The 12,587-nt window shown below is 43.3% G+C and overlaps 1 protein-coding gene across 1 annotated transcript in view; it reads right to left on the reverse strand.

The window, feature by feature from the left end:
• Positions 1-12,587, reverse strand: part of LOC124616598 (hemicentin-1) — a 1,150,083-nt gene that overhangs the window by 202,267 nt on the left and 935,229 nt on the right. Inside the window, exon 8 of the mRNA XM_047144918.1 lies at positions 1,753-1,931. Coding sequence (XP_047000874.1) covers positions 1,753-1,931 — 179 coding nt within the window. The remainder of the gene's footprint in view (positions 1-1,752; positions 1,932-12,587) is intronic.

Here is a 12,587-nt window from a genome sequence, read left to right on the forward strand (position 1 = left end):
ATCGTCAGCAAATCTCACGTTGGTGAGCCTTTTACCACTTATCCTTTGTTGTTCCAAATATTTTTGGACATAGACATCTCGAGAACTGCTATTAATAACTTCAGGGATATAGGATAGCCCTGCTTTACACCTTTTCCAATGGGAAATTCGCACTTGTTTTTTCTTATGTTGATAGATGCTACAGACATATCATAAATGTTGCACAATATGTTCATATATCTTGTTTCCACTCCTTGCTCGGCCAGTGCTTGTATGACTGCAGTTTGGCTGACAGAATCAAAGGCTTTTTCGAAGTCAATGAAGGCTCTGCATAGTGGCATTTCATACTCATTTGCTCGACTAATTACCTCACGCAGTGTGTTTATATGGTCAATTGTACTGAAACCACTGCGGAATCCAGCTTGTTCTACGAGCTGTGCAGTCTCCACTACCATTTTAACGGGTTTTATCACGACTTTAGCGAACACTTCTGTGGTGTGCGTACTGTAAGACCTTCCGTGCACACACTATCAGATTATTTGAGTTTCGCTCTAACGAAGTAGGCGAGTGTCATCTATATGTCTCGTGGGCTTATCGTGGCGTTTTTATCTTCTGCCGTTAGACGATAGAAATGCCACTTGCACGCTTACAGTAGCAGATTGACGGTGACCAACTTTAAACAGAACTTGATTAATTTTCACACACATTTATTAAAATAATAACAAGCATAAAAATCACTTAACTTGGTTCTGGATGCTATTTACAATTGACAATCTGAAGTTCCTTTGGTACTGGTACGTTAATCTTATTCTCACATATATCTCTGATACTTGACAAAAGTGTCTATACATTTATCTTCATGGCTATGTACAGGAATATGGTAATCTTATTAGGCGCAGACTGAAACTTGACTATAGACTGGTACAGACAAATGTAGAAGTCGTACAGACTGGTACAGACTAATGCAGACTGGTACAGACTGACTAATCGGAGGTCTGTAGACTCGTTGTAATACCTTGTGCGATCATGTATCACTGCGCGAGTGTGATCCACGAGGAGAAAAGGTTCTACGTTGGCAGCAATCTCATTGGCTGCGTTAAATATTAATACGCGGATCGGCGGAAGCAGAATTTGGTCCGTCTCTATGGCAGCGCCATCTCGTAGTGCGGAGACAGACGAGCGCTGCGCCTGTGCTGTTGTGCTTAGTGGGGCGCACTCTAGTGGGAAAGTTGTGTATGCGCTGACTACGCGAAACTATGTACACAACAACTTCACATATAGCAGAAAGTAAGCTAACGGGGCGGTAGTTCTTCAGATCGTGAATACTTCCCTTCTTATGTAGTAAGGTTATGTTTGCTTAGTTCAAGCAGGTTGGGATGCTGCCATTCTGTATACACGAAGTAAAGACTTTAGCCCGATGTTTCTCTGTTTCCTCCCCTGTAAGCTTGAGTATGCCAATTGTCAGACCAAATCATAGAAATTGATGGTGATAATGGGCGCATAACGGAAAAGAAAGAAATTTTAAAGCATATAAAGGATTTCTGTAGTAAATTATATGATAGAACACATGAACCACTAGGAAAACTTTACGCAGATGATGATGAAGTCCCCAAAATCATCCCCGAAGAAATAAGAAAAGCTATAAGCAGGCGTGTGTGTGTGTGTGTGTGTGTGTGTGTGTGTGTGTGTGTGTGTTTTTATTTGTGGACTTCCTGGAAATATCGACTACAGTGAAGTACCCCAGCCAGCGCTTGCACGCCCTGTGGAACTCACAGTAGACGGAAACGTTGACGCTGTTGGTGGAGTTCTCGGCACCCACGTCGTTCTCCAGGCCGCACTCGTAGACGCCCTGGTCGAATCGCGTCGCGTTCTTGATGAGCAGCGTCGTCTGCTCGGTGGTGCCGCCCTCGTAGTGGTCGGCGTTCAGCACTACCAGTTGCTTGTCCCGGTACCTGCGCACAGCACCAAGCACCATTCTCATCATCAGGCACAGCACTACCAAGCAAATACAACGTTCCCTGCCACAACTCTACAGTATGTTCTTCCTAAAACTTGTCGACTGGTTACTGACGGTAAATATTATGTTATTTCCAAGGAACGAAGGAAGATTGGGTTTAACGTTCAAAATGGTTCACTATGGGACTTACCTGCTGTGGTCATCAGTCCCCTAGAACTTAGAACTACTTAAACCTAACTAACCTAAGGACATCACACACATCCACGCCCGAGGCAGGATTCGAACCTGCGACCGTAGCGGTCACGCGGTTCCAGACTGTAGCGCCTAGAACCGCATGGCCACTCCGGCCGGCGGGTTTAACGTACCGTCTACGTCGAGGTCATTAGAGACGGAGCACAACTCGGACTATGTCAAGGATGGAGAAGGAAATCGGTCGTGCCCTTTCATAGGAACCATCCTGGCATTTACCTGGGGCGATTTAGGAAAATCAGGGAAACACTAAATCTGGACGTCCAGACGTGGGTTTGAACTTTCGTCCTACCGATGCGAGTCCAGTGGGCGAATCGCTGCGCCACTTCGCTCGGTATATTTTACTTTCAGTCACCAAAAAAGAAACACTTCTCTTTACTGACTATTAACAAAGGCGCATGGACGCAAGTTACTCTGACGACTTACACACATCAAAAAAGTTTTGCAACATCTCAGTTCCGAGAGTTCAGGAACCTGTACAGAAAACTGGAATAGACATCAACATAAACATCATTTCGGCCCTTTTTATTGCTCATGAAATCCACACATTGCATGTTGTACCACCATACAGCGAGACCTTCACAGATGGTGGTCCACATTTCTGTACACACCGGTACCTCTAATACCAAGTACCACGTCATCTTTCATTGAGGCATGCCTGTATTCGTCGTGATATACTATCCACAAGTTCATCAAGGCACTCTTGCTCCAGATTGTCCCACTTCTCAACGGCGATTCGGCGTAGATCCCTCAGAGTGGTTGGTGGGTCGCGTCGTCCACAAACAGGCCTTTTCAATCTATCCCAGGCACGTTCAATAAGGTCCATGTATGGAGAACATGCTGGCCACTCTATTAGAGCGATGACGTTATCCTGAAGGACATCATTCACAAGATGTGTACGATGGGGGCGCGAATTGTCGTCCATGAAGACGAATGCCTCGCCAATATGCTGCCGATATGATTGCACTATCGGTCGGAGGATGGCATTCACGTATCGTACAGCCGTTACGGCGCCTTCCATGAACACCAGCGGTATACATCGGCCCCACATAATGCCACACCAAAACAGCAGGGAACCTCCACCTTGCTGCACGTGCTGGACAGTGTGTCTTAAGGGATTCAGCCTGACCATGTTGCCTCCAAACACATCTACGAAGATTGTCTAGTTGAAGGCATATGCGACACTCACCGGTGAAGAGAATGTGATGCCAATCCTGAGCGGTCCATTGGGCATGTTATTGGGCCCATCTGTACCGCGTTGCTTGGTCTTGTGGTTGGAAAGCTGGACCTCGCCTGGACGTCGGGAGTGAAGTTGCGCATCATGCAGCCTATTGCGCACAGTTTGAGTCGTAACACGGCGTCCTGTGGCTTCACGAAAAGCATTATTCAACATGGTCGCGTTGCTGTCAGGGTTCCTCCGAGCCATAATCCGTCGGTAGCGGTCATCCACTACAGTAGTAGCCCTTCGGCGGCCTGAGCGAGGCATGTCATCGACAGTTTCTGTCTCTCTCTGTATCTCCTCCATGTCCGAACAACATCGTTTTGGTTCACTCCGAGAGGCCTGGACACTTCCTTTTTGAGAGCCCTTCTTGGCACAAAGTAACAATGCGGACGTGATCGAACAGCGGTATTGACCGTCTAGACATGGTTGAACTACGGACAAGACCAGTCGTGTACCTCCTTCCTGGTGAAATGTCTGGAACTGATCGGCTGTCGGGCCCCTCTCCGTCTTATAGGTGCTGCTTATGCATGGTTATTTACATGTCTGGGCGGGTTTAGTAACACCTCTGAACAGTCAAAGGGAAAATCTTTTCTGTATTCAGCATGAAACCTATCTGATTTTTTTAAAATAAAAAAAAAAATGCAGACCTTTGTGTAAACTGCAACGTGAAGAAGGACTCATATGACTGAACTGAACTTCGCACAGGGTGTGCCAACATTCAGAGTCCAAATTATACACATCGTACTGGTTCTAAACTAAGTACCTTGGTATAAGGAACCACTGCCCGAAAATGGATGCCAGCGGCCTTGCCGCATTGTTAACACAGTTCCCATTCAGGTCACCGAAGTTAAGGTAGCCGAGGTATTTTGTGAACAATGTGCATGGGTACAGTCTTGGAAACTGCTCATCTTTCATAGCAAACCATTCCTTGCCTCATCGACATTGGTGGCGTAGTCTTGAGAAACAATAATCAATTGTCTGCATTGTGTCTACAGTTGAGTTTATCACTGTTTATAGTTCAGCGCTGGTTATATTATTAAACGACTAAAATCGTCATCCGGTCACTGTTGAAGGTTGCCTATCTAACAGTTTCGAGCGGTGCAAAATCTGACTTTCAGCATTTCATGCCATTATTAAGCGAATATTAAAGTTTAAAATAATCTACTGATTAAGAGGTATAATATTACGTTAAAGGTTTAACACAGTAAGTCAAGTAGTAAAGTTAGAAACTGTAGATATTACGAAACTTCTGACTACCCACACCTCACACCCTAAATGATGAATGGAAAAAAAGTTTATGGCTTACTACATTTTCGCTTTTCATGCAGTAAAACTTAAAACTGTGGCAAAAAGTTTTATTTAATACTTCTTTACCACTAATTCTTTTCGCAATACATTTACACAAAGTATCCAAGTACAACAAGGAATGTACAATCAAATATATATAATTGTACGACACAGTTCAGGATGTTATGTCATAAACATTGAGAAGTGTTAGAAAACTAGCTTTTGCTTAAAACGGAGCGCAAATTACCCAGAATATTCGCAACCAGTGTTTTATAATGAGAGCACTTAGTGAATTACAACAAACTTTAAACACAATTTCAAACATTTTCTAAGCTTTTTCATTTTTGGTATTGACTTTTTCAGTAGCCTATGGACGAATGAATAATCAGAAACTAACAAAACCAACACACTTAAAGTTTTGCGTCTTCAACCATAATAGCATTACATGCTTAACGCCAAATATTTAACAGATTAGCGCATTTGCAAAGTAATCAGGCGTCTGAAGCAGTTTTATGTATGCGTTTCAAGTTCTTTAAAGGAGTAAGGGGCGGTGCGGGTTGTTACTGGTAACACAAAAAGCATTACTCGTTACAGGAACATGTGGACGTACATTTTATATATGGTGCAGCATGCCACAGTCCTGGAAAGTCGAACTGATGTACGTATCTTCTGCAACCTGCATACGTTTGAACCTGCTTAATGTACTCAAACCCTGGTTTTCGTCTAAAATTCTTGCTTTCCCCACTCTCTCCGTCACCAAATTAACCATTCCTTTTATGCCTCAGAATGTATCCTATCAGCCGATCCCTTCTTTTAGTCAAGCTGTGTCAAAAATATCCTTTCCTACAAGTCCTGATCTAGCACCCAGTAATTACCAATTGTTCCTGCACGTGAAAAAAGGGGATACATTCAGGCGCTCAGAGCCACGATGACGTTAAAACTTCGTTCAGTAGGGGTTGGCAAATCAGGTAGCAGATTTTTACAAGAGCGGAATCCTGAAGTTGGATGTTCGTTATGATAAGTGGCTTAATACTGTTTAAATTATCACATATATTATTTCTGAAGGGAACATTCCTTTTCCTCAACACATACTGATTGTACAGGGATAAATGAGGTATCGTTAGAAAGGTGTTTTAACCAGCTTCTGACATTGCATACTGATTTTGCGCTTAAACTTATTATTTGTGGAAAGTTTTAACATAAAATAGACTTCTAGCTACCACAGGCAAAAGGACATCATGGACGCCCAGCTTCTTACCTATATGCTACGAAGCTAAATTATTATTCACAAATAAGAGGCTCCCTTTTCATATTGTCTTATTGCAAATACCATTTAATTTGTTTCAAAGTATTTAGTAGCTGGATAATTTGAACAGCATTTACACAGATAATAATCGTGACCACAGCAGTAGTCCATTATCTCTGCTCGTCGTACAAGTTGACTTTTCTAAACGAATGTACTTTCCGAAACGACAAACATTTTTTTTTTATTTTCACCTCCCTTGAACTGCAATTTACCTATTGCCTCTACGGCCTACCATGCTTACTGTAACTAAAAATGTTTGTCGAGTTATAGGTTACGTGGCCCTATTGACAGTTCCTGATCTCTGCCCGTCGTACAAGATGGGACAAAGATTCTGAATGCAAAACACATTTTTCGACACAATGAAATTTATGTATAACGCTGTATCATAAATCAGTGAATATTATTTCACATTGTTCGGCTCATTTTTTAAAAAAAGTTTTCTCTTCATTTCCACAATTACCCTTGTCCCAAACTGAGCGAGGTGGCGCAGTGGTTAGGACACTGGACTCCCATTCGGGAGGACGACGGTTCAATCCTGCGTCCGGCCATCCTGATTTAGGTTTTCCGTGATTTCCCTAAATCGCTTCAGGCAAATGCCGGGATGGTTCCTACAAAAGGGCACGGCCGACTTCCTTCCCTAATCCGATGAGACGGATGATTTCGCTGTTTGGTCTCCTTCTCCAAACAACCCAACCCAAGAACCCAATCCTTGGCCCAACGACTACACTTATTTCAAAGACTATCATTACGTAAAACTATGAATGTGCGAAAGTTTCACATGGGTTCCTTGGTGCTGAAAATTAAGGTTCCCTCTAACAACAAGAATTGTTTTGAAAATGCAGTTCTTTTTGTTTAATATAGAAACGGCACTTATAGAAAAAAAAAGTACCTCTTATATTCGTGAGTGTCTGCGCGTTTGTGTGTGCGTGCGCGTGCGCGCTCGCGCGCGCTCGCGCGCGCGCGTGTGTGTGTGTGTGTGTGTGTGTGTGTGTGTGTGTGTGTGTGTGTGTGTGTGAGAGAGAGAGAGAGAGGGAGGGAGAGAGAGGGAGACTTGTGCGGAAGAAATACATTTCACTAGTCAGCATGTCAGCGGCATCATTCAGGTGCGAATTGCTATCTGAGGTGTTTGTGCTTTCTGGACAATGGAACGTGCCGCTAGCCTAACCTGCAGCAGATTTTGCCGAGATGCCGACATTTCCTCTTTCGTTCTGCGCTTCCTCGTCGAGTCAGCACTGTGGGCGAAGGTTTATGGTCCTTTATTACTATGCGGACTAGATGGAAGCTGAATGTCCCATTTAAGCTGAAATGTCATGGCGTAAAAATCTCATTTCCTGAGCACCGATCCTCCCGCTTCCAGCTTGATGGGGAAGAGGCATTTTGGCATGTGCACTTCCTGTAACGGTTCTGCACTGTTTAAGTTTGGTCTAACATTGACCTTTCCGGTTACTCATGAAGGGTTTTGTAGGAATGGGGAGGGGAGAAAGGAAGGTCAGCGCGTCGCTAATGCCATATTCCTGCAACGATCTTAACAACTAACTGCTGGATACTTTTCTACACATACTCTGAGTTTAGAGTCATCTGGACCACACAAACGTTAGTGTTCACACATCCTCGTGGCATTCGCCTCAATCGATTCACGGTAACCAGCGACAATCCAAATCATGGTAGCCTCATCGGCATTTGAACCCCGCGCCTCTCTATTGGGAGTGCTGTCTGCCACCTCGCAAAAACAGTCGTAGAGCGCTGGCCGCCAGAAATCCCAAAAAGGAGATTGGGATGGCAGGAAAAGGTGAAAGTTGGCAACAAGTAAAATAATAAATTACCCACTACTGACCAGTTTGGGAACTCAGCCAGTGACTTCACTCTATGCCCAGCGTGGCTGTGTCATATTTTTAATGAAACAATGTAATAGGGGAGAGCGTTGCTCCTAGGAGCACACGTATGCCCTGGCTGCTGCTTTAGCCTAGTGACTGATTTTAGAATGACACGAAGGAATGTACGTTAGAGGCTGCCATAAGCAATTTCTAGCATTTTGTACTGTTTCTGTTGTTGTGAGTCATGAGGCAGTGTTTCATATAGCATCTGCAAAAGTTTTCAGATCTACTCATTTAAGTAATATATTAAAGCTATGTGGAATAAATCGTTGAATTTTCAGTTATAGACTTTTATGATGAGAAAAATTCTATATATTTTTTAAAATAGTTACACAACGTGTGGACGGTTAAGCTATACTACGTGCATCACCTTGTACCTTGAAACAGACGAAGGTTTTCTAGAATGGAATATGTTATACGTATACGCGAATTAAATAAGTTTCCTTAATTTTTTAACAATTTGGCCGGCCGAAGTGGCCGTGCGGTTAAAGGCGCTGCAGTCTGGAACCGCAGGACCGCTACGGTCGCAGGTTCGAATCCTGCCTCGGGCATGGATGTTTGTGATGTCCTTAGGTTAGTTAGGTTTAACTAGTTCTAAGTTCTAGGGGACTAATGACCTCAGCACTTGGGTCCCATAGTGCTCAGAGCCATTTGAACCATTTTAACAATTTGAAAATTGTGTTAGTTTTCAATATCTTCCATTTCAAAAAGTATTTACACTGCAAATGGTTTTTGATAATAATTCTTCTCTACTCCTCCTAGATTTTACTTACTGATTATTGATGGGTAGTAGAATAATAATGTAACAGATAGACTATTAAATACGCTACTGGCAAAATTTTCTGGATTTCAACACTTTTAAATTTCCATAGAATATTTGTTGCTACGCACATGACCATGTTGTACGAAGGAACATTTTTTTCATATTTGTAAAAAGCTTTATTTTTCCGGAGTATTTTTTTAAATTTCTGACAAAGACTGCTGCACAGAAAAAGTGAATGCCATTACATAAAAATGAGATAAGGAAAGATATCAAACTAGAGGCAAAAGCCTGAAAAATGTTCCAAGGCACGACATAGTCTCCTACTCAATAAAGCTATGCAAATATTCAGCCAGATGATGATACAAATTCAAAATGATGCTAAGATTGGTAACTTGCTTCATATCTTCAGAAATGTAAAATTCTGCACTTCAAAAAACACAAAAACTTGGTATCATCTGACTACAAAACCAATGAGTTACGCCTGGAACCTTTGAATTGATACAAAATACCTGGGTGTAATACTTTGTACGGAAATGAAATGGGATGGTCACACAGGCTCTATCTTATGTACAGTAAAGCAAATTGCAGACATCGGATCACTCGGTGGATACTGGGAAAATAAAGTCAATCTGCAAAGGAGAATGCTTACAAATCACTTGTGCGTCATCACCAAAAGTGTAGCTCAACTCTATGGGACATATACCAAACAAGGCTAAGAAAGGCTACTGAACGTACAAAAATGATAGCACAAATGATGTGGTCGGCTGAAGAAAGTGCTAACCCACGAATGTGCATTTTGAGTTATTGCATGTTATAAATGAAAAGCACAATATTGTATACGTTGCAAAGGATTAATTTACTCAGGTTAACCAGTTTTCGGTTTACAATACCACTATCAGAATTTTCCTGTCGTCATCGAAGAACAATTCGTGTAAACAGCATTGGAAAAGACTCATCTAGACTGAGGCACAAACACACAGTATAGGCCATATTTGACAGTGCATTGCTAACGAAATAATAAAGATAAAAAGGTGAAACAATAGAGATGAGAAGCTATTTTTCAGTACTCTTGTCAAATACAATATTATTTTATTGGGGGTTGTTAATTTAATTTAAATTATTATGTAGCTAATATCCATCGAGTTTAGTGTTAAATGTTTCTTATCGTTTGCTCTCTTTATATTTATTTACTGATCAACTTTTTATCTTCTTAATTGCGCTACCAACGCACTGTCACAGATGACACTTGCTGTGCGTGTTCTTGTCTCAGTCTACAGACGAGAAAAATCTTTTAGAATGCTGTTTACAAATACTATTAACTTCTTTGTCGATGATGGCGTTGTAAGTGGAAAACCGGTAAACCAAATAAATTAATCATGTAGAACATTCACAGCATTGTGCTTTTCATTTATAATTATGTTGTTCTACCAGGAATCAACAGGAAGAATCAGAATCTGTTAAGATGTTATATATCTGATTAATTTCAAAGACAAGAAAATAAAGGCAGGAAGTTATACTGGTATCCCAACGCAACGACGTGTCTACAGGCGAAATTTTAACGTAAAATACAAATAATATAGAAAAGGGCTCTTTCTAGTGGCACATGTCGTATTAGTAATTAGCAGCTTTTCGTGCATTCGAATATACAACAGATGACTTGATCAGACTATCCTTATTAAAACTGAGAGTTACGCTATGTGATCAAAAGTGTCTCAACATACCCAAAAACTACGTTTTTCATATAAGGTGCATTGTGCTGCCACCTACTGCCAGGTACTCCACATCAGCGACCTCAGTAGTCATTAGACATCGTGAGAGAGCAAAATGGGGCGCTCCGCGGAACTCATGGGCTTCGAACGTGGTCAGACGATCGGGTGTCATGTGTGTCATACGTCTATACGTGAGATTTCCACAGTCATAAACATGCCTAGGTCCACTGTTTCTGATGTGATAGTGAAGTGGAAACGTGAAGGGACACGTACAGCACAAAAGCGTACTGGCTGACCTCGTCTGTTGACTGACAGAGACCGCCGATAGTTGAAGAGGGTCGTAATGTGTAATAGGCAGATATCTATCCAGACCATCACACAGGAATTCCAAACTGCATCAGGATCCACTGGAAGAACTATGACAGCTAGGCGGGAGGTGAGAAAACTTGGATTTCATGGTCGAGCGGCTGCTCATAAGCCACAGATCACGCCGGTAAATGCCAAACGACACCCTCGCTTGGTGTAAGGAGCGTAAACATTCGACGATTGAAGAGTGGAAAAACGTTGTGTGGAGTGACAAATCACGGTACACAATGTGGCTATCCGATGGCAGGGTGTGGGTATGGCGAATGCCTGGTGAACGTCACCTGCCAGCGTGTGTAGTGCCAACCGTAATATTCGGAGGCGGTGGTATTGTGGTGTGGTCGTGTTTTTCACGGAGGGGGCTTGAACCCCTTGTTGTTTTGCGTGGCACTATCACAGCACAGGCCTACATTGATGTTTTAAGCACCTTCTTGCTTCCCACTGTTGAAGAGCAATTCGGGGATGGCGACTGCATCTTTCAACACGATCGAGCACCTGTTCATAACGCACGGCCTTTGGCGGAGTCGTTACACGACAATAACATCCCTGTAATGGACCAGCCTGCACAGAATACTGACCTGAAACCTATAGAACACCTTTGGAATGTTTTGGAACGCCGCCTTGTGCCAGGCCTCACCGACCGACATCGATATCTCTTCTAAGAGCAGCACCTGACTGAACGTATGCCTGCGAGAGTGGAAGCTGTCATCAAGGCTAAGGGTGGGCCAACACCACATTGAATTCCAGCATTACCGATGGAAGGCGCCACGAACTTGTTTGTCATTTTCAGCCAGGGGTCCGGATACTTTTGATCACATGGTGTAGCACTTTCTTCCGCCGCCCCTTCAAATAGTGGTAGGTTTGGTTGACACACGGGAGTGTAACTGGAATACTGAAGAACATAAGCTGGCGCACGAATGTGAATAGACGTCAACTACTCCGCGAAAGCTTACAAAGGTTCAAGAACCAGTATTGGTTCAAATGGCTCTGAGCACTATGGGACTCAACGGCTGAGGTCATTAGTCCCCTAGAACTTAGAACTAGTTAAACCTAACTAACCTAAGGACATCACAAACATCCATGCCCGAGGCAGGATTCGAACCTGCGACCGTAGCGGTCTTGCCGTTCTAGACTGCAGCGCCTTTAACCGCACGGCCACTTCGGCCGGCAAGAACCAGTATTAAGTGTGGATTCTGGAATATACAGTTTCCAGCATGTCGCACCCATACGGACCTACCTAATATGCGGCACAGTGTGAAGTACCCTCTGTTCCGCCATGTACTTAACAATGCTGTGCTGGTGATGCTTAAATGTTTAAGGAGACCAAACTTGGAAGGTCACCATTCTCCTAATCACCCCAAAAAGAGAAGCAGTGTACCCCTGTCTGTCTGTGTATAGACTAAATTATTTGTGCAGTTGTGAGAAAATGTAGGAAATTTTTGCGTAGCGTGTACCTGAGCCGTAACATGTATACCAGCCTGATATTCACCAGTGGAATGTGGGAAACCGCCTAAAACCCACATTCAGGCTGACCAGCTCGCAGAACCCTTGTCGGCGTACCTCCCCGTCCCGGAAGCGGTGGCGTTACCACGCGCGACTATCCGGGCTGACACAGCACGGTCTTTTGCAGAGTATAGATGTAGGTGTAGATACTCCCGCGAAAACTTACACTGGATGAGGAATGTCAGCTGCCGAGTGTTGCCAACGCTGACAGCTCCGCTCCTTTCGTCGCGTCCCCGGCTGAAAGCGTCACAGACCAGAAGGTGGGAACGATCTCTTCCGCCTACAACTTCCAGCACTTTTCCGAACCCGCTGAATATTCATGCGGCACATCAGATATGCAAGTTTGATTGCATATGCAGTAGGCAGTACCGAAAA

This window comes from Schistocerca americana, chromosome 5 (assembly GCF_021461395.2).
Source record: "Schistocerca americana isolate TAMUIC-IGC-003095 chromosome 5, iqSchAmer2.1, whole genome shotgun sequence".
Classification (NCBI taxonomy): domain Eukaryota; kingdom Metazoa; phylum Arthropoda; class Insecta; order Orthoptera; family Acrididae; genus Schistocerca; species Schistocerca americana.